We start from the raw sequence: 22901 nt of genomic DNA, 5'->3' as shown, positions 1-22901 counted from the left end.
GTGTGTTAACTCAGAGGGGAAAAAAGTCCTTTACCAGGGAAACAACACATGATTACATGTTTAATATTTGTCTAGATGCATATTTACGGAGAGTAAAAAGTAAAAAGAAAGAAGATAAAAGAAATATCAAGGAAAAATAGGAATAAATCTGGTCCAGGAGGTCTAGGTCAAATTCAGCTTTAACATCATTAAATAAAACTAACATGTTTTCCCAACGTGATAAATAAGAGCATTTAAAAGGCACACTAAAAGACATTAAGGATTTCCCACGTGTGAAGGAGATGAGCTGTGCTAGGAGGGTGGTTTCCAGTGGGGCAGCTATGGCTGTATCCCACCCTTGTGCTGCCTTCTGGCACGTTTTCCACGCAAGCTAAGAGCTGATTTTGCTGAGGAGAGAGAACTTTCAAACCAGATGCCAGAAATTAAGACGATGGGGGAATAAGGGCCCCTCAAAGAAGGTGCATGTAGCCCTGACCACTCACCCACTGCCCCTGTTCACAGGTTCTGAAAAAAAGGAGCGTTTCTGTAAGACTTTAACAGTAACTTGCAAAGCCTGAGGAAACGAATGGAATGGCAAATTTTCCCCTCTTTATCAGTGGAACACAGATAATCACAGAAATCTGTTAAAGAACAGCAAACACAGACTTCTAAACAGACCAGCAAAAACAGAAGAAGAAATGCACAAATGACACATATAAATGCAGTATTAACACCTAACCTGCATTTGAAATTGATATCTCCATACCAAAACTCATAATCCATGCACAAAATATAACTAAGGAGCACCTGGTAAAAATGAGTCAGTATTCGAAGCTGTGAGCACATTTTGGGTATTGATTCTTGAAAATCTTTTATCCTCCTCTTTTCTTCCTCTTCTTCCGATGCAGTTACACCCCATTCGCCCTACAGAGACCAAACAAATAACGGGTCAGTCTTCCCAAGTGGCTCCCAAGTCAACCTGCTACCTGTCCAAACAGCCCTGCTCAACTGAGCACTAGCAGAGCAAGAAACATGTAGCCTGTGCCAGCGAAACCACCAGCCCGCATGGCAGCTGGGTAGCACCTGAGGCTACTCAAGATGAACAACAGGCCTCCTGCACAAGGACAGATTACACAGAGGCCATCTCACAGCCCTCGGAGGAAAAGAGAGGCTACCAAGGGAAGCTCAGCTTAACCGAGTCTCGCCCCTGAAAAGGGGGTTGAAAAGACTGAGAAGAGGCTGCTTCCATTCCCTGAGCCTAAAGGGGCCCCACACTTCCTGTCCTGCTAAGATCTATTCAAATTGCTCATGGTTTATCTTGCCCACAGAGTCTATGTCATTCAGGAACTTGTTTGCATTCACAACCCACTACTGATGACTTTTACATTTGCTCCAAAAATAAATACTTGTTTCAGCTCCACATGTTGTCAAAAAGAAAAGAGTATTGGCTAGCAAAAAGCACAGATATCTGCCTCAATTAACTATTACATGCCAATGATACCATTACTGTACCTCAAGCTCCCGTTGTTTCTTTCTCTCTTCAAATTGCAACCTCCGCTGCAGCTCTTCCAAAGCAGCTCTGTACATGGCATCCTGGGCATTCTGGAGCTCAATGATCTGATCAAAAACCGCCCGAAGCTGGTTGAGAAGTACCTGGTACAACAGCAAGACATTGAGGAGAGTTCTACAGTCAAAGAGATTTAACTTACTATCATTCTTTGGAACATGCAAAAATTTAATCTTTTCTAACACCACTCTGGTTTGCAAAGCCCCAGATCAGGTGTGGCACGAGCCAGCAGCTTCTTAGGCCCAAAAGCAACTGGCTCAAGTTGTGGCAAGTTCTAGAATCAGCACCCATAAGTGAGCCCGGGGACTAGGTACAAAGCCCAGCACAACCCCTGTATCCATGGGAGAAAAAGGACTTTTCCCGGTCGGCCTCTAACATAACAGAGGAAGACTGCTAACCCGTGAGTGAAGATCACAGAGCTACAGCATCACGCGAAGGCAACCACTTACCCTAGAGTCATTATCCAGCAAGCACCGAGCAATTATGGTGTCCAGGAAAACTTCGTGAGCCGCAATGATATGATCCAGGTCCTGCGCTTGTTGGACCTTGTTCCAGAGCTCATCCCATGAACATTCAAGGACCTGGAGTAACGATTCAGGATTGGGCTATTGTGACTTGCCAGACGACAAGCTCTTTGCAATTTAACACACACAACACATTCAGTGTATTAAAAGTGCTTCTTTTGTAAGCAACCCATTAGGTGGATAAAGTGTACCTCAAATGTAATGTAATACTGCATTTGATGAATGAAATGGACCATTTCTGATGCCAGAACGTGACACTGATGCAGCACTCCAGAAAGCTCTGTAAAAAATTCAGAGAGATGGTATGTTAAAGATAGAAAGGACAGCAATGGCCACCAAATCAGCTTGGTAATGTCTTCTTTTTGCCAAATGAAGTACCCCAAAAAACAGCCACTAAACCAGTAGACAGTGCAGAAAACCTGTAGAGCAACACTAGCAAAAAACACCCTTGCCAATTCCCCAAGACAACAAAATACAACAAATTTTCCATGCACGCTTAGGTTGAAAGCCTAAGACTAGAGATCCGCAGTTGCTGCTTCTTCCACTCTCCTCAGATCTCTTGCGAGGAGCCTTGAAAGACAGAGAAAGCATAATTTCCATTACTTCTAAATGCCAAATCAAAACACCAAAACGTCTAAACCAAAATGGAGGGGGGCTGTAACAGGCCTGGGGAGTCCATGGCTCAAGTGTTCCAGCCTTAGTTCCTCAGGCCACCACAGACGCCCGGGGGAAAGCCACCCTCACAGCCTCAGCTGCTCACTGGAGAAGAGGTAGCTCTCTTGCAGAAGTGCAGTGGCAAGGAAACTGCTCAAGGACATAATTCTCCACGATGCAGATATCCAACATTTGAAAATAGGCAGAGGTGTGAAGAGAGAAAGTCCCCTCTCTGAAAAGCTGCCATAGTGATTATGCAGCTGTAAACAAGCACTGACATTACTACAAAAGCAATGCTGCGTTTTCATACACAGGGATGTCACAGAACCACTCACTGCGCTGAGTGATGGACCTACAAGCTCCTCTGTTCTTCATTCCTCTCACCTTTGCCAGAAGAACGTCTCCAACACTTTATGTTGAATCAACTTGAAACAGGATCAGTGAAAATAACCTCTCCTGTTATTTGATCCTGCAATGTCATTGTAGAAGTCGGACACATGAGCCAAATAGCAGCGATTCCTTAACCTTGGTGACAATGATGTATACCTATTCCTACTTGAGATTAATGCAGGCAGACGTTACTGCCAGTGCCATAAAAACACACTTCTAGATTAGAGAGACAAGTACAGGCCAATATCTGATTGCCAAGAAGTCACTCACTTGACTAAACTGCAAGCGTCCCAGCTTTTCAAAGGCCACATGGCAAAGGTGAGGGTTTCACCCACACCAGTGTTAGACACTCCCATGCTTGAGGCCGGCAGAATTAAGGAAGTAGCGGAATTGCTTCCAGTACTTGAAAGTGAAAGGCAAGCAAAGAGCTTGAGTATTAGCGACTCTAACTGAGAACAGCTAGGCAAAGGATGGAGGAGGAAAGTGCTCCAGTCAGTCCAGCAGTCCCTGCTTGGGGATTTCTCCTAAGAGGCAAATGGGTGAAAACACCAAGACTGCAGGCATCCAGGTCCTGTAACACCAAAGCTGGGCAACACTCGGGCAGGCTACACTAAACCTGGATACTGACGTTTCCACTACAGCCCTCACCAGGCAGGCAGATCCTCACTCTGAACACAGAGATACTTCTTGGTAAACACTACCACACCACTAGGAAGAGAAGCTCTCTGGAGCTATAGTTCCTGAGAGACATGCAGCGAGGTCAGGAAGTCAAGCTTGAGCCAGCACTCACGCTCACAGATACTGTGATGTTCTCAGCTCAAAAGTGTGATGAGAGGCTCCCAATCCCTTCAGAGACCATCCGAGATGCTTACAGCATCAGACCACCCAGTCTTGCGCTTCAGACTTTCCAGTCCCTCTCCAAAAGCTGCCTCTGCTGCCTAGTGGAGCCTCTTGTGCTCGGAGCTAAGCCAGAGCACAGGAAGAGCAGGAGGTGAAGAGCCCTCGTTTCGGAAGGCTGCTCACTGAGTCTTGGTACTTGCAGCACAGGAGAAAGGGAAAGGCAACAGACAGTGGAAAGGCCTGAACGAAAGGAAATGAAGGATTGGGCAACAGGAGACAACTCTCCTTTCTTTCCTGCTCCCTCTTCTATGGAGCTTCAGCAGGTTCTTTCTACAGCCTCGCTCCCTGCCTCAGAGCCAGACCACGCCCAAATCACAAGCCAAATCACACATTTTCCTCAAGTTGCACTGCATTGAGAAGCTCCCGAAATCCACAAGTGACCTGGTCAACAGGTCCAATGGACTCCATAACTGAAACAAGCAGAGACACAGTCTAGGGACTATCAAGGTGATGGCAGTGGCAGTACTGTCCATGCAGTATAGTCTCAGGTTGCCTGTTTTTCTCCTTCTGAAACGAAGAGGTAGAGTGGGAAGACACACAAGGCATCCCCACGAAGAGCACTGGGAACTCTTCCTCACTGACAGCAGCAAAAGCCACCAGGAGCACTACAAAAGCTGAACAAGAACACGAGAGCTCTGATTGGTTCAGATTGTGCACAAGGTTCAATGAGGCTGAAATTTTTTGTCTTAAGCTAGATCTAAATATACACTGACACCAGTAAGGAACAAGGAATCAAAAACACATTTCTCGTCATTGTTCTCAAGCAACCTTGCCAAAAATACAGAAGAACGAAATACCACCCTCATGGTTACCTGACATGCTAACCAGGGCCAGAACACGTTTTCTAGACACATGCTAGAACAGTGATTGAAAGGGACAAGATTTTCTTGATATTCGGATAAAATCTGTGCAAGAAATGCACTGCCAGGAGTCCATATTTCAGGTTTTAACGGGAAGTCAAACATAGAAGAACTAGTGTGTGCCACCTGGCGTAGTCTTAAGACAGAGTTGTTGAGAAAAGTAATGGTAAGCACAAGGAGTGAACACTGATAGAGGGAAGGTGAAATACATACAAGGAATACATATACCTGAGCACTTATTTTATGTTGCGTTGTACCTTAATGATCTATACTGAAAGGAATGTATATTCAAAGTGCTCGGGCTTCACAGCGTTACCACTGTGTGGATTATTTGTGCATATCTTAGACAGAAAACAATTTCTATTTATCTCTTCTACCTACTCCAGTTTGAACTTGCAGTTAGGAAACTTGATATTTTTTCTGACGTCAAAACTAGAACCCTGCAGTGGAACAAAGTTAGGCATAAAAGAGGTTGTTTTACAGAGAAGTAAAGGTTACAAATGCAACCAAAATGCTATATTGCCTTAGTTTCCCTTTTATATATATATATATATATATTTCAAATCAAGAAAGACACTGAAGTTTAGTTCATTAATCTTCCATAAACCAGTATGTTTCAAATGAAAACCCATTTGATGAAGAAGATACAATATGTAAGGAGCAGCTGGAAAGCCAACAAAGTCACAGAGCTTCACATGGACTCAGCCATGTACCTAGACAATCTCCAGCACATGTCTGAGATATGTCAACCATAAAAGGCCAAAACAAATATCAACTTGCAGCCTACAAAAGTAAAATCACATCAGCTATTCCACAGAAACACCTGCCTTTAACAGTCACTTCACTGCTTTGTTTCTCCTTTCCAGAGACATGGAACATTTCATCTGCTCACTGCCACAAAATTAACAGCTAAGGATTAATTCAAACAATAAACAGGGAGAACTTCCAATCCCAATTATGTTGTTTCCCCTTCATCATCATCTATTATAAAACCTTTAGTCAAGAGGAGCAACAAAATAAAAATCAATCTGTCCAAAAGGATTTTTTTTTCCACAACACACAGTTTAAAATAAGTTGAAGTTATCTAAACGTAATTTGCAAGTATGTTATCCATGTGGCCCCTCTTACCTGGCATACTTTTCAAAAGCTTTGCATTGCACATGTGTCCTTTCCATATATCAGTGAGAATATACTCCATCCGCTTCGCTCTCCAAAGGAAATTAAATACTCTTAGATAGTGGCTCATGCACTCACGTGTAAACACCTACAAAATTAACAAAAGATCAGTACGAATTTAACAGACATACCATGTGCTCTAAGGGACACAGAACCACTTCACAGACCATCTTTCCTGACTCATGTAGTCTATAAGTAAATATCAGCAGAACCAAGTCACTAAAAAATCCACAGCTACTGGGAAGATGCTTCCTCAAGAGTTTAACCAGTTGAGTTACCAAACATTCAACAAGTAAATAAAATAACGTTTAAAAGCTGCACATGAAATCTGTACTGCATTTCATCAGCTTGATATTTTATGTAAGGTGGAATGAGAAGATATGGGTATTCAAAGACTGTCCTCATCACAAACTGCAAAAGCAGAAGCTCAAAGCTCTTCTCATAAGACAGGTCTCCTGTAAGTTAAGTTTCTGTTGAGGAATGGGATTTTGGATCACTGCTTTCAATAAAAAGTTTTCCTCAAGAGATCCAAACGTAGGTCGGGAGGAATAAGCAAAATTCTGCCCTATCAGAGGCAGCAGAACTTGTAAGAGTTGCCAGCTGCCACATGTAAAAAACTAGTCATTTGCTCTAGCCTCAAGAGCTACCAATTCTGCAGGCAGGCAGGAAACAGAGGAGGACAGAGCTGCCAACCCAAGCCCAGTGGCAGGAGGCTAACAGGTGAGTGTAGACTGAAGTGCTTAAAGCATGAGGTTATCCTGTTTTTTTTGAAGCAGAACTGCCTCAGCCTGAGAGGCTGGTCACTGGCTTTTCTCAGTCATTTCTGAGGAGGCTAATCTCACAGGTAAAGGCAGACAACAAGCAGCAGCCATGAGAAGGTGTTTGCCAAAGATTGGACAGGCCTATTTGTAGCAAGATGAGAAGCTGCCAGTGTATCTGAGGTCCCACCGACATGTCACTTGTAAGAAGCTGGACCAGTGTGGTAAGAGTCAATCATTTCTCGGGAGGTTTTGAGCACTTTCAGTCCTAACTGGGAGGAAGTATAAGAAAGAATGAACAAAGCACAAAGCCTAAATGGTTCACTTTTCTCAAACTACATGTGCATGGACTGTTCTTTCTGCTGATTTTATTTTAAAGTCATTGTAGAGGCTAAAAGCAATCTAATCAACAGTGCAGCTATTTTCTTGAAGTTCTAATGAGTACTACCTATCAAGTTTTATTTAAATAGTACAGACAGATTGTCTCCAAATATGTTCCAGTTTCTTGCAAATTATCTCAAATTAGCTGCTACAAAATTGACATAATAGTAAGAAAAGAACATTCCATTTATTGAGTACTTGCAAAAACACATGCTGGAACAGATGAACTACTGACTTTCAGTAATCAAATGAAGCTTTTATTGCACTCACTGTTAGCTTACTAAACTGAACTGTTTATACAGTAGGTTGGTCCTTTTATTGTCCTTGACAAAAAATTGAAGTCTCTTTGATCTTACATTCCAGAATTAAAAGTTTTTTCATTAACAAATTATTTAACTAGTCAAACTGGTATTAGAAATGTTCAGAATCTGCAGTAGAAGGCATTACCGTTGCTATTGGCCCATCAACATGATAGTCTAAGCTGAAGACATCCCATCCAGTGTCCCCTGGAGACACCTGTATTTAAAAAAAGATGCTGCTTTTAGTGTTTAACCAGAGCACACTAGTGTCAAAGAAATCTTATTTACTCTTCCATTCCCCAAAACCTATGAAAAAAATAAGTGTCATATCACTAATGTCAATATGAAAGTTTCTTGTCAAAATGTACCCTCAGGAAATTAAGAAAAAAGATTTAAAGTTTGACACAAAGGAGGGATTTATCTCACCAACTGTTTTAACATCATTTTTTTCCCGCTGGAGTTAATAAAGGAAATGTGGAAAAAGACTTTTCAGGCAGGTTTCAGCCTGAAGTATAGGTTTATATCAGATTTCTACATTTATTTGGATAACCCTCATCTCTCAGGCTGGAGCAGGAAACCTTTCCTCATTGACAAAAGTTTCCTACCAAACATCTCCTTCACAAAAATGCACTTTTATCTTCTTCACGCTTTCGCACTACAAGTCACAAAGAATCCATACCCTAGATGTAGTAAAAGCAACAGCAGTAAGAGTTGCCTGCAGAACCCCAAATCAGGGCCACCAGCATCACTTACTGTTAGATTCAAATACATATCTTCTATTGTCAATGAAATGACCACGTTTCTGCAGATCAAAATACAGACAGTGGACAGGAGAAGGGAGAATGGAAGGCTTTTGAAGGAAGCTTACATAATTCAAACTAGACTTAAATGGGAAAAAAAGGAAAAAAAAAAAAGTAGTACTATATATGCACATGAAAATTTTCTTTCATCCATGCGCCTACATGTGTGGATACTCTCTCACAGAATCACAGAATGGTTGAGGTTGGAAGGGACCTCTAGAGATCATTTAGTCCAACCCCCTGCTCCAGCAGGGACACCTAGAGCACGGGGCACAGGGTGGCATCTAGGCAGGTTTGGAAGATCTCCACAGGAGGAGACTCCACAGCCTCTCTGGGCAAAACTCTCTCTATGTGTTTATATGTATACAAACACATGCACACACACACACACACACTGTAGGCAGTTTTAGTCATGTATCATTTCAGATCACAAGCACCAAGGTGCAACAAACCTCCAGCAGTCGAACGTCCAGGCGTTTGAGAATCTCCGGATTATCAAACTGCGCGTTAGTTGCCCTCACTGCAGTTTCTAGAATTCCTGTTAGGTTGTGCTGATACAAAGTTGTAGCTGGTCGTGCAAGCTCAGGCCTGGAGGTTATGAAGGGACAAACAAAAAGTCAGGGCACATCACTGAAATAGTCTCCAATGCTAATTTTACAGTAATTGCAATGCACAGTGAAACACCATTTTGACAGTGTGACTTTCAAGATTCCTGTCTTAACCACAGGGAAAGACAATGAAAAAAATATTTCAAACTATCTATTTATGTGCAGCTACACCTAAAATCCAGTGGATTTAGGAATAAATTAATTCTCATTTGATACCAGTAATTTGAAGATATCAGGGTTGTTAGGATAATTATTCTGTAACTTTAGTTGCATATATATATGAAACGAATTAACAGTTGCACCATTAACACCTCAAACCACTAATTACCTTTCATACTTGTGAGAGCCTTACTGATTGTCATGCCTAGGGGTTAGAAATGCTGACGGAAGCACACAGGCCTACCTGCTCTGCCAAACTGCACCTCTCCAAAGATCTCTGCCACGTGAGCGGCAAGTGCCCTGTGCTCCTCTATTTCACGATCAGGACTAAAAAGACTCTCACTGCTTCTCTCTCTAACAACACCAACTCCTGGCAGGCTAAGTTTCAAAAATAGGAACAAGATGTTAAAGTCAGCCAGCTTGCAAATAAACTTCAAGAATTAAGGCTGATACTTGTGAGAGCAACTCAGTGCTTAAAACAAAAGAGGCTGATGAGGTATCAGTAAAATTTTCAGGATGTAATAAGCGTTTTTGACACAACGTTTTTGCCCAAACACTAGTTTTACAGAAGCCTAACATTTAAGGCAATGCTCACAAATGTCATTAAGAGCAGAAATGCAAACATCCTAGGGGATGTCACAAGAGTCAGAGTAAAGACAGCTACGTCACTGCAGGTTTCAGGAGATCCTATAATTATACAGTACTCCCTTCCTACCAAGAAAGAGAACCGAATGTCAGCCTCAAAGCAACCAAATCCAAAATGGAATTTAAGGATGTTCAGTTGACCCTTTGACTATTAAGATACTTAAAGTGTCCATTTCTGAAAACAAAGTATTTTCTGTGCTGATCGATCCATTTATAAGCATCAGAAATCGAACAAAATTACCCTTCAGGCTCTCTTACTTTAGCAAGTCCATTAAGTGCCTGATAAAGTCTCCTTGTCCGAGTAGTAAATAGCGCCTCATGGCCTGCATGTGCTCCAGTAAGTTGTATTTCTTATTGAGAACATCAAGCAAGTATTTGCTGGTCTCAAAATAAGCTGCATCAATTTTTTCTTGAAATGCATTTTCCAGATCTGTGAACAAATCAGCAGCTTAAAAAAAAAAAAAAAAAGTTAAGTAAGTATTTTTCACAAAGAAGGCAAGCACCAAGAAGGGAGATTGTCACTAACATTATCAGCTATATGTCTGGCACAGCTATAACCAAAGAGAAAACAAGTTTAAAGCAGTCCATATTTCAGGGTTATTACTTCCAGCCTGTGCCCAGCCTTTACCTTCCAGTAACAGCTTATATTATTTTATCATTCTTACAGAGAAAGTAAATTTCATTTTAACTTGCTGGAACCCTGCAAAACAAGAATCAAATAATTTGAAGGAGATTCAAAAGAACAGAGCTATGGATTTTTTTTTTTTCATGAGGATCTGAAAGAAAACAGAAGTCACTTCAAAGGGTGAAAAATAAAAGAATCAATTTGAAAGTTAAACAGAAAAGATTTCCTAAATATAATTTAGAATGCAAGAGGAATTCTTGTATTCTCTTTGGGCAGACAGCAACTTGCTCTTTTCTTCTACATCTTTAATCCCAGCAACTTGGGGGCAAAATGTGGAACATCACCGTAATATAGGTAGCTTTTTCATTCTTTTTCTTTTCATAATTCCAAGCATTTTAAGAAAGAGATGCAATAAGGCTATTACGAAATAGCAGGAAAACAAGTACGATCTCCCATGCAATATGGAGTAAACCCCATAACTGGACTGCTTAGGAAACTAGACCACTAATTACTGTAAGATTCATGCTTTTCTCAGCTTTAAAGAAAGAATATGCTCCCAGTTTCCATGGTTTTCAATTCCATTACTAATACTCTAATGGTAGAAACTGAATATCTAGTTCCCAAATCAGCCTAAATCAGTGTATTGCCTGCTCAAGGATAAGTTTCAAACTGTATTTTAAACAGAAATAAATAGAATGCTATTTCCTAAGTTTATGGCCAATTAATAATCCTTATTAAAAAAAGGAGTTCTAACAAAGAAGTTCCTGTTTAATGTGGGCAACCTTGCAAGCTAGAGGGTGGAGCTGGGATCACCTTAGTGGCCTTTAGAAGCATAAAAGGATGTTTTTAGAAGACTAGATAAAGATTCTGGAAACTTGACATGCTAGCATGACCTCACTATACTTTATAAACTATGTACAAAAAGAGAAATTACTTTGGTCACTTACGCCTTAACAAATAATACTGCTTTTGATATATTAAGCAAGCTATAAGAAGTTGTTAAGGTAAATATTTTGCCAGAAGAAAGCAAGTCGTCATTTTTCCCAGACGCAGCAGCACCTTAAACATTACCTCATCACCTTGCTAAGTATTTACACCCGAAGTCTCATCTTGCTGCATTCTAAAATCTCAAATTCATTAAAATTGAAATCTCTCTTACACAGTAATACTGCAATACTCAAGAATACTCAAAAAAGAAAAATCAAAAGAAGTTTGATAATGTCTGATTTCATTCAAAATTCCAGTATATTAACAGCCATCTAGCAAACTTATAAAATTTAAGACAGAAAACAGCACATGTTTCTCAATACAACTTTTGTAACATGCGAACATCTACTAAAATACCTATATTTTAAGACCTGCGGGACTTTTGTACTCTTTTCTACGATGCTATCCAAAATATCTGTCTGCAGTCCAAACCATGTATTGTAGAAGGTTCAGAGAAAAGTTGATCAGTTCTGATACTCTACCATCTTTGGGAGATTCTGCAGATTTTGCCACAGCAATCATCTTTGTGGATGGAGTCTGATCATGGCAAACTTGATGCAAGAAGTTTATGGACTTTCCTATTAAGAGGACCTGAACATAAGAAAATGAGTTTTTAAAAATGACTTTTGTGTAAAAGAAAACAAAGAAACACTCAAGATACCACAGCTTTAAGGACAACAGAGTTATGTCAGCTTTCAATCAGCTTTCAGCTTCACAGTCCCAACCACAGCAAACCAGAACCTCACTGTTCACAGAGAATGCCTTAAGTGCAAAATTGTTTTCTGCCTTCCCCCTTAAGCAAACATCGGTTGCAGAATGGAAAGCAGAAACAGTCTTATAGTTCTCCTCTGATGACAAATAATCCAATTAATTAACTATTCTAAAGACAAATACTTGAACTGTAGCTGCTTTCTGTTAAAGAAAGTCTAAATAACAGCATCAGGCCAAAAACTCTTCAAAAGATTTTTTTTTATTCATACCTTTTTTGATTGTTCCATTGTAATAAAAGAAGGGATCATTGATTTCCTCAAAGTATATTTGTCATGCCACAACCGATCAGTTTTAACTGTAGGATCTGAAGCTACAAAAAACTGTAGATTGATAAAAATATTAAAAACAAAAGAGAAACAGGCTCTTTCCCCTTGTATTTCATTTATGTATTGAGACACCTGAGAAGTATTTGAGTTGTGTTTTTAATTAGAAAAGCAAAAAAAAGGTCATATATATACACACGCACACGCATTATATTATTAATTTGTCCTGATGATTGACATGGAAAATTTATCTAGATCAATATGAACTCTGAAGGAAAATGTTGAAGAATAACACCACACAATCTCATTCTGTACGTTACAAAACCTCGACGACCTCAGGATACAGTAAGATGTATTATCTAGAAAATATCCATTAAAAAATACAGAAGTGCATTACTGACAGCTATTTATACAGCAATGGTACATCAAGGTCAGAATATAATTGCCATTCTCTTTTATTCACTGATTCTGTTTTTTTACCTGAAGCCTTTTAGATTTTCTGCTATTTTATCAGATGAAGAAAGAACTATAGAAAACAAGGAATGTTGCTTCAATTGAACTGGTGATCAAATGCCTCAAGGTCTCTCAACTCTATACAGAAGGATACCATTTTTTGTCATAAGCAATGTACATGATCAGTTTTGTTACAATAAGTTGTGGAAGGAGTTTGTGTCCATGCTGTCATGAAAGACATCCATTTTTGAACAGTAACTTTTTTACTCCCTCTAAACAACATTTCAGCAAAGAATAGTCAGTTGTCTTAGTGAAAAAACATGTCAAAAATGCAAAAACTGTAACTTGTTATACCACAGTGATTTCAGTATTAGAAACTTCTTAAAGTGCACAACATACTTCTAAACATGCGCACAGAGTTGAAAGCTAATAAATGTTCAAAAAAAAAAAAAAAAAAAAAGAGAGAGAGAGAAAAACAAGTTTAAGACGTACCAGGACAGAAAAGTGAAACTTATTTGAAACAAATGGGGAGGATGGCAACAGCGGGATATTGAAAAGGCAAGGGGAAAGTGGAGAGGGAGGAAAGAGAGGAAAGAGAGGAAAGGAAAGAGGAGGGAAGAGAAACAGATGAGAGAAAGAGGAAAGAGCAAGGGAGAAAAAGAGGAGGTAACCTTTTTTTTTCTTTCTTTCTTTTTTCCAGTAATAAACATCTATCACAAGGCCACTATCATGTCTCTACTAAATGGACCCAAGATGTGACCATAATGAGATATCATTAAAGACAACACAGGGCATCACTGCGGCCACCAAACACCTCACAGGTAGTGAATTCACAAAGTATTCACATTTCCTGTTACTACTGTAGACTTAACTCATATTCTATATGGTTCAGTCCCAGTTTACTTTCCTAATTCTTCTCCAGGCTTCCTACAAATCCCACTCCCAGCAAGGAAATTAACAGAGTACTGCATATGTACTACTACATATAAGTTACCTCATGGTATGTATCCTCCAGCTCTCCATCATAAATCCAGCGATACAGGAAATTCAGTACAGGATGGGATACTAGGCCAAGAATGTGCTGAACCAGAGATCTCATGTAAGGATCTCCAGTTTTAGTATAAGCATGAACTGCTGAAGCCAGTTCACCACCTTTTCTACCTGCAAGATCAAAGGGAAGCAGAGTAGAAGTATATGAAGGAAAACTACATATATCAGCCTGAAAAAAAAAATCTGTAACCATTGATTTAGCTAGTTATATGTCACTCTGAGGGCTTGCCAAACAGCAATTTTGAAGTACAGAAAAAATATATTATTTATGTCAACAGGAAGTGCTTAGATATTAATGCATGCATCATGAATCTCACTAAAGTTGTAGTAAACCACGTGTCCTGACAGTGGTCTGTCTACTTAATGCTAGATAGAAGAATACAAACTGTAAGGAATCAAACTACTCATGAAGGATGATTAACTTTTTTCCACCAGAAGGGCATTAAAAGAGCCTTAGTATTTGTGTTTTCTCTCTCTCTCTCTCTCCCGTCCTTGCTCTTCTCTCAGACCTTCTCTGTGCAGGCATGCACATGAACATTGTGCACACATCCACACAGATGCATCTTTTCTGCTTCTCAGTTATAGTCCCCCCACAGAGTCTTTTAGGTAGTTTATTCTGTCTTCTTTCAATTAGAAGGCAAGAGGCTTCCCTCACAAAAGAGGAGGAAAAAAAAAAAAAAGAAGCAGCAGATCTAGAAGTTGTTTTGCTGTTAACTTGCACAGCTGAAAGTTTATTTTTCCAGCACAAGCTTCAGCAGTCAAATTATCATTAATGTCCTGAAAGTAAAGCCTGCTTGTTTCAAATTATAGCAATTCCAGTAATTGAGCTACGGCCTTAAGATTTTCATTAAAGATGTTCTTTCCAAGTGGAGACAATCTCCACTTGTTTTCCAAAGCAGCAAAGCTGAAGTACCCTCAGGAAGAAGTACAGTTTATATGCTGGTTACTGGCCAAAATTTTGGTCAACTCCAACACTCGCCAGTTCCTTCTTGGGGGTCGCTAACACACCCACCCATTACTTGCAGATTTGTAAAGTTTTGTTGTTTCACATGAATCTAGAGACAAATTGCAAATCACTGTTATAGGCCAGCAGGAAAGGCAGGAGAATACTCATGCACAATGAAAAGGCTGATAGGTGCTAAGTATTTCGCAGTGTGTCCATAGAGTTTTCCACAATTAAATATGCTCTGCAAAATGAATAATACTGAGTAATTGATAAAGTGTGAAAGCTGTTTCCTTAAATTTAAAGAGATTTCCTAAGCACATCCTTGCCAAAAAATGGGAATATATGAAAACAGCATTATGATTGCTCAGTTTTCTTCTTAAACTGAGATACTCCTGTGCAGTAGCTACTTCAAAATTTCTAAAAATATACTAGTAATATTACAGATATTTACATTTGGCATGCTAAGTTATAAAGCTTTCTCCATAACATTAAATGAACTATAAACAGACCTTGACAGTGATCAACAAGTGCTGCAAGGGTCTTTAATCTTATTTTAGGATCATATGTCCACACCAGAAGACGACGAAGTGTTAAACTGCTTTCAAGTCCCAAATTCACGCCCTGATCATCTTCCAATTGCAGCTGATATTAGAAACACAGACAGACATATCAGGGAACAAAACTGGCAGCTACTGAAGCAGAACTGGTATTTCATAATTTTTCTTCTATAGTTAGCTTTTGCTAATACATTCAAAGTACCCAATATTATATGTCATCTCATAAAATCATTGAGCTAAAACCTGAGAAGCTCACAAGTGGGAACAGAGAATCTGTCTTCTAGAGATAGAAGAAAGACAAGCAGAAGTGTAATGATTCAGAACAAAGGAAGTTAAAGAAATAAAGGTGACTGCTAGTCAGTCACAACAGAAGGGCAGAGACAAACAAAGAAGAGATCCTAAAAGACAGCAAAAGGTGCCCAAAGAGATGTTCTGTAAAGAATAGTGGGAAAAAAAAAATCTGAAGAGTGCAGGAGGTAAAATTTCTAATATACAGTCAACTTATTTTAGCTCAACATGGGACAGAATCTGTTTAATGTCTTCCTCCAGAAGCCATCAGAACTCTAGCTAGCTAGACAAAGAGATTTAAGTATCTGCTACTATCAGCCCAAGTGTCACAGGACATGTATGAATTTTTTCAACAGCTTGAAGAATGAAACCCAATTATTTGCATTTGAGAGGTATATCACAGGTACAGATGCATTAAGCAACCTCGGATCCTCCTTATTCCTAAAAAGGGAACATACCCCATAACTAGCTAAGGCCATTTTACCTCTCCATAACCATTTTCCAACAATTGACAAGAGATAGGCAAAGAACCTTGAAAGCTGTTTTGGTTTTTAGGAAGTGCATGTAGCATTATAATATACCAGTGCAAGCGCTCATTAATGAATTCAGCAAGAAAGACACTCAGACTGCATAGGATACCTGCAGAAACAACAGCCACTGGAGATAACACAAGGAGAAAAGGAGGGGATCGTGTAGATAGCCCTACAAATGCTGGGAGCCTTAAGTTGTACAGGATCAGACAGACGCACCGTCAGGGCATGGCACACTGCACAGGTCTCATCCATGCTGAGGTTCCCTGGCATTATGGTCTTTAGAATTTTTAAAGGATGTTTGTGGAGGTAGACAACTCTAGTCATCATTTCTACTGTCAAGCAAAAGGGTGTTGACATGGGAACGTGCTGCTACTTCTAAAGATAAAGACACACTGGTGGCATAACTGCTCTGCCAAGGGGGAGCTGCCTGCAGGCCTCTCCATCACCACTAGCTGACTTGGTTTATCCTGTGGCCAAGTGTCTGCTCAGGTGAACCGCTACATACAGCACTACTTTTTAATGTGCAGTAGTCTTCTGGTCAGGACAAGTGCCTTCTTAAGCTGTGTCAGGATAAGAGCACAGCCTAAGAACACAGAACTTCTTGGAGAAGTCCAAACAGATAAACCCTTGGAAAAGATGTTTTCTTTCCTCCTGTATGTTAAAATCAACCTATCCATATCCCTAATTGTTTTCACATTTAGCATATTTTTCTCCCCAAAATACACTGTATTTTGTATTTGCACTTAAAATACTGGCGCACTTAAAGTACTGGTGCACTTATGGTGCGCCATGCTCAGGGAAGTCTACAGCCTTCCCTGATGCAGGGAATGCAGGGAATACTGACAAAATCAAACAATCACCAAATTCCATAACTTTGCATTCAGCTTATCCTTCATAATTTTAGAAATTGAAGCCACTATAGCCACTGTTCAGCCTCAAGACTCACGTCTGTCTCCCCTCCCCTCATATGGCAGTTGTCCCATACTCCTAATGATTGTAGTTGTCCTCCTTGCTTAGTCTCCACCTCCCCACTCTACTTCCTGCCAGACAGACACCTGCCCGGCACAAAGGGCTCCAGCTGGGAGCGAGCCACGGTCTTCTCCAGGGCCACTAACACCCACTACCTTCTTGTCCCACAAAAGACCAATGAACACGGAGCCCAGCAGCACAGGCAATGGCCTGATAGGACACTGAGGTCGCTCCAATTGGGCCTATCGGTGCCAAGTTCAGCACTGGGGAGGCATGCACAAAACTACAGAAAAACTGCACATCGTCACCACCAGGTTGGTTTATACCACACAAAAAGCAACACAACATTGAAATATCTCAATACAGTCTCTCAATACAGTGGAAAGGGCAAGGAAAACATAAAAACTGCACTTGACAGAGTAAGAAGATGAAACTGTCCTCATTGCTGAACCATGCATTGCTTGAAATACTGCTCAAATACTCCCTTTAGAAAAGATATGGCATGCTAATATGGGATATTTGAATGATAGTAAAGATATCACACAAGAGGAAACTGCTAGAAATGAAGCAAAAGGGCAAAAGCTTAGAAACAAGAATTCTATTCCTTACTTACATAAAACATCAAACTATATGTGAGTTTTTAAGGGGAAAATACTCATTGGTACATCTATCCAAAAAGTAATCTCAGTACGTTATCCATAGAAACTGTTGCACATCCTTTCCTTTCTAAGGGGACACCTTCTAGAGGCTGTTTGATTTATAATGTCTGAATAGGAAAGTTAAATAAGAAGTACCCAACTTACCTGAGAGTGTAAAACAGAGAGAAGTCGGTAGTATTCTTTGAGTTCCTGATGTAAGGCTGCACAAAAACTCTGCAAGAGGAAGAAAAAAAAAATCAGCAAAATTCCTTCTACTGTAATGCAGAACAGCTTTAATCAGAACTTCATGTTGTGAAGGTAGTTAAAAATTTCCTAAAAGGAACTGACCTGTAAGTTTTACCAAAAAAACACATCTTAAAAAAAATGGCCTATAGAGGCATACACAGAAGTGCCTTCTGAATAGGCAGTGTGGCCATTTTCCAAGAGGCTTCCTGTTGCTGCTGTCTGATTCTATCAACAGACGAAGCCAGGGTAAGTGTAGTTCTCCAAGAATACAGCACCTCAATTAAGACAGTAAAAATTACTACAGAGAAGCTTAAACCAAAATAAATATTCCATAAAAGACAGCATGTACTACAAGTTCCAGTTTCGTAAGGGTCTCTAATAACAGAACACAAAAGTTAGGCAATTATCATAGTATTTAGACTATAAACTGTAAGACGTGATCAAGAACACACAGCGCTTATTAAAGAATACTCCCTCTGTATCAAGTGATTTAAATTCTTGTCCTTTTAGCACTTGATGGTTGTGCACAATTCTTCACATGAAAGCTACAATCTTAAAAAAGACGTGAACTAAAGACAGGATTTCTCTTTGTAAAGCAATATTGAATAGAATTACTTGGCATTTTTTAAAAAAAAAAAAAAAAAAAGTAAAAACATTTCCCAAAAGACTATTTGTTTAGTAATGGATAGTTTCCTTCAACCACTTTCAAAGTCATCAAAGTAAACCAAACCAAAACAAAAGCACCTCGCAGAAAGAAAATATGAATTCCAACACGTACAAGTCAAAAATCATGACTATAAGTACTAGAAGAAAAAAAAAAATGCTTTTTCCTGTAAAGGTTTCTGTCTTCAGAAGTGATTTTTTAAGTCAGAAAAAAAAAAGAAAAAAAGAAAGTAATTAGTCCTGACATTATACCCTTTAAAAGGAAACAGAAGTATTTCCTTCTTCAACTTGATTTTATGTGTAAGAAAGACAAACGCAGAACTAGGAAATTCATTCTATTTCAGAGGATACTGAAGGGGGAAAAAAAAATCATCTGTAAACCCAGTTTTCATTTCATCTCACTTGCTTCTTCAGGACTGTTTTTAGCCTACAAAAGTGGTGCTTGTTAAGGGCAAATGAAATCCAAAGCTTTCAAGGGCACCATACATCTACACAAAATATGAAAAGGTATCACAGACTTCAGCATTCAGGAGGGCTGAACTGGCCATCCAACTTCTCCATCAACTTCTCCAAGAAACTTGAGAAGTTAAAACTTGCACTCAGTGCCAATTCCTTCATCACAGACAACAGTTTTGGAAACAACAATCTGTAATGGAAAACTGGACATTATCCTAGAATTTTGATCTGGTCTACAATGAAAATTTAGAAAGGAAACAGAATGATTGTTCCAAGGTCGGGGGGGAGAATAAAATGCCCACTACGTTAATACCTTAACTGAGTTGTTACCTTTTTTTAATTGGGCAAGTCATGGTAACTTGTATTTCACTGCTGATTATTCTTTTTACTTTCTGAGGACAGAATAAAACTTAAGACACTAGGTGGAACATTATGTCACAAAGTTACAGTGCAGTATATTGGGATATCCCTACTCCTAATAGTTATCGACAGCTGACTCTGGCTGCTAAAACCCACTGAGCAGCGCAGGATAGGGGGTGGTTTAACATCCCGCACATGCTGTACACAAGGGGAAACAGCAGTCTTTGAAAACAGCAAACAAAAACTTCACAATACATTCTTGTGCTAAATTCTTAATGCCAAATTTGCAGCAGCTGAAATTGTCAGTTCTAAAGGCAAAGAGCCATCGTGCATACATTCTTGCCCAAATACTGAAAACAGGAGCAGGATGCATATTTTTACTGGTACACTTACTACAAGGCTTGTTTTAAGGGAAATTAGCAGCATTAGAGCATTGCAGATTCAGCTGTCTACATGCAAAGCCTTTTGCTAGGATCCAAAAAATGCACTTAATTAGGTAAGTTACTGCACATTAAAATTCACTGAAGAATTAAAGTTCTCCCTCTTGCTGTAAACTTTAGGATTAAAGGTAGAGATAGAAAAAATAAGCATAAGCATGAAGCTACTAGATAACAAATAAGAAACTTCACCCCAAAATGAAGGTGAGTCTGAAGAAATACATATACAGTGACACTGCTATATAAAACATGGAATTCAATATTGTATCACTAGAAAAATAATTATTAATATGCAACTAAAAAGGCTACTTAGAATAAGAGAAAGAAGGGAGCAGAATAAAACATTAGAAGAGTTGAAAGCACTACAGTATCTCTACTGACCTCTTAAGAAAAATTATATTGAAGGGAGAAGCACTTCAATTTCTTTGCAGATTAGGTAGGATGTTATGGCTATAGCCAAGGATAACAACATTTCTGTCGACTCAGAAGGGATAATATCCAGTTTTACAGAAGGAGCAAGTGAGAGGAAACAAGAATGCCTTAGCAGTAAAAGTGGTTTTAGGTATTACAGCAGCGTGAAGTTACTGTAGACTACAGATCATGATGACGCAACCTATAAAAACAGAAATTAACATTCTTTTGATGTTGTATTCAAAAAAGGGCAGCAGATAACTGGGTATTTGCACTTCATGCAAGGTAGTGCACTATTAACATATGAACATTAACATCAGGTGACAAGTCAGGAGTGTCTCCTGCACAGCTTACTCTAACAGCTGTGGTGATTAATTACTTTTCTGATAAAACAGAACTGGTGATTAAATACCTCAGAGATGGCACCATTTAAGCACTGTTTGTGTTTTTAAACATGCACAAGTGCTTCCAAAAAAACAAAGAAAGAGAAAAATAGGGAAAAAGAGGGGGAGAAGAGGGGGGAGGAGAAGGAAAAGAAGAAAGAACCTATGTAGGAGACACTTCCAGCTATGAGTAACAGGGGATAACTTCTTAGGACCAGCAAAAATAAATGCTTTTCCTTTGTCTTCAGACTTTGACTCATACCAATAGCTGCAGTTAATAGCAGAGTAAATCAGAAGATGAACGATCCAAGCTATGAATTCTCCAAACCTACCGACCATTCTAGTGATGCATTTTCCTCAGTAGTTCCTAGGGGGAATAAGGCCATATACTGTAGCAAAATCATTATTTTAGTCATCTTACCTGACCCACAAGTCCAAACGCACGATCCAAGCTCCTCTGGTCCGTGTATTTTCTTATTTTATTATGTAACCATCCCAGCTCTGCAAGTCTACTTGTAGTATCTCTGAGAGATTTAGATAAGCTCACCTACAAAGTTAACAGAAACAACAATTCATAAGCCTTGTTTCTCCACCAAGCCTTTTTTTTTTTTTCCTCATAAAGGAAGCCAGTTCAGGACACACAATCATTTTACATCCCACAGCGAAGATGTTGCCAAAAAAGAATACCAATACGTTATCAGCATTATGCTACTAATAGCATAATGAAAAACACAGTTTTGAAAAAAAATAGCAACAAATACATTACTGACAACTCTGTCAGTGCTAAATAATTTCTTTAGGTTAAATTCTAGCCCAAAAAAGTATGATCGTAGCGAGATAGAAACTTTAGTCACAGATGACTAAAGAATTATTTTGAATTCTAAATTCTTGGCAAGTATTAAGTTATGCATCCTCTGTAACCAAAGGGCAACAAACAAAACGGGCTTAATGTAATCACATTTGTATCTGTTAGCCCATACCAGGAGCTGTTACTTTTACAGTGCTGAATATCACCAACTGGTCTTCCAAAAATAATTGTAGGCACCAAGTCTCACTTGGAAAAAAGCACTATTGGCTACAATTCACCTGAAACATCCAATTCCTCCTAACTTAACACAGTTAGGAATTCAAAGCAAAACAGTTTTTTCACTTCAAAGCAGCTCAATTGATACAAAACTTATGCAGAAAACCAACAAAACCTGCAATGTTAATTTTACTAGCATTCTTAACACTTTATCCACATTTTGGCAGAAAACCTATTAAGCTAGCATTCCTTTGCCATATATAAACTATTTTATAGAGACAAAAATTAAGATGCTTAACTTCTCTTCATTACCTTAAAAAACAGAGCTCTCCCTTGTTCCTCTGTCCCTAGTTCAACATTTTCTTCCTATCAGCTCGATCTGTTGCTAACGACAGAAGCTGACTTTACTCTCTTCAGCTCTATCATCTTTACCTGGGTGTTCTGTATAATCTCATCTGATTATTTATATGTTGTAATCAAATCCATAACATCAAGCGATTAACATCCATCAGAATATGAATTTCCACTCATAGAATCATATATGGTTGAGATTGGAATGTACCTTTAGACATCAAGTCCAACCCTACCGCTCAAGCATGGTCATCTGTCCAGACAGGCTTTGAGCATCTCCAGGGATGGAGACTCCACAACCTCTCTGGTCAACCTGTTCCAGTGCTCAAGTCAATCTCACAGTAAAAATGGTTTTCCTTTGATTCAGAGAGAATTTCCTGTGTTTCGGTTTGCATGCACGGCCTCTCATCCTGTCACTGAGCGCCTCTGAAAGGAGTATGGCCCTGGTTTCCTTGCACTCTCCTTTCAGATGTCTATATGCATTGGTAATATCTCTCCAGAGTCATCTTTTCTCCAGTTTAAACAGTCCCAGCTCTTTCAGCCTTTTCTCATACCAAAAAACAACAACAACAACAAAGAACACATAGGCTTTATGCTAGCTTAATAGTTAGAATTCTACCTTGGTAGCTAGAAAAAGTCAGCCTGGATACCACTGCCAGATAACTTCTGAAGTGGTGGAGTTTGTTTCTAGGACCCAAATTACCTTATTCATTTTAGACAAATATGTTACTCTACAGTATAGATATATACAAAGAATTCCAGTCCTTGTATGTACAGCTATGTATGTATA

The 22901-nt window shown here is 39.3% G+C and overlaps 1 protein-coding gene across 1 annotated transcript in view; it reads right to left on the bottom strand.

The window, feature by feature from the left end:
* TUBGCP3 (tubulin gamma complex component 3) overlaps nucleotides 1–22901 on the bottom strand; it is a 45340-nt gene that overhangs the window by 2110 nt on the left and 20329 nt on the right. Inside the window, exons 8-21 of the mRNA XM_088530209.1 lie at nucleotides 21158–21283; nucleotides 17946–18014; nucleotides 15305–15437; nucleotides 13794–13960; nucleotides 12293–12403; nucleotides 11795–11903; nucleotides 9959–10148; nucleotides 8741–8876; nucleotides 7637–7705; nucleotides 6003–6138; nucleotides 2262–2350; nucleotides 1996–2127; nucleotides 1492–1632; nucleotides 787–903 (exon numbers count right to left, since the gene is read on the bottom strand). Coding sequence (XP_088386335.1) covers nucleotides 787–903; nucleotides 1492–1632; nucleotides 1996–2127; nucleotides 2262–2350; nucleotides 6003–6138; nucleotides 7637–7705; nucleotides 8741–8876; nucleotides 9959–10148; nucleotides 11795–11903; nucleotides 12293–12403; nucleotides 13794–13960; nucleotides 15305–15437; nucleotides 17946–18014; nucleotides 21158–21283 — 1725 coding nt within the window. The remainder of the gene's footprint in view (nucleotides 1–786; nucleotides 904–1491; nucleotides 1633–1995; nucleotides 2128–2261; nucleotides 2351–6002; nucleotides 6139–7636; nucleotides 7706–8740; nucleotides 8877–9958; nucleotides 10149–11794; nucleotides 11904–12292; nucleotides 12404–13793; nucleotides 13961–15304; nucleotides 15438–17945; nucleotides 18015–21157; nucleotides 21284–22901) is intronic.

The sequence above is a fragment of the Tinamus guttatus genome, unplaced genomic scaffold (assembly GCF_059628265.1).
Source record: "Tinamus guttatus ecotype Peru unplaced genomic scaffold, ASM5962826v1 Tinamus_guttatus_pri_ptg000030l, whole genome shotgun sequence".
In the NCBI taxonomy this organism is placed as follows: domain Eukaryota; kingdom Metazoa; phylum Chordata; class Aves; order Tinamiformes; family Tinamidae; genus Tinamus; species Tinamus guttatus.
This window is presented reverse-complemented; position numbering and strand designations above follow the sequence as displayed.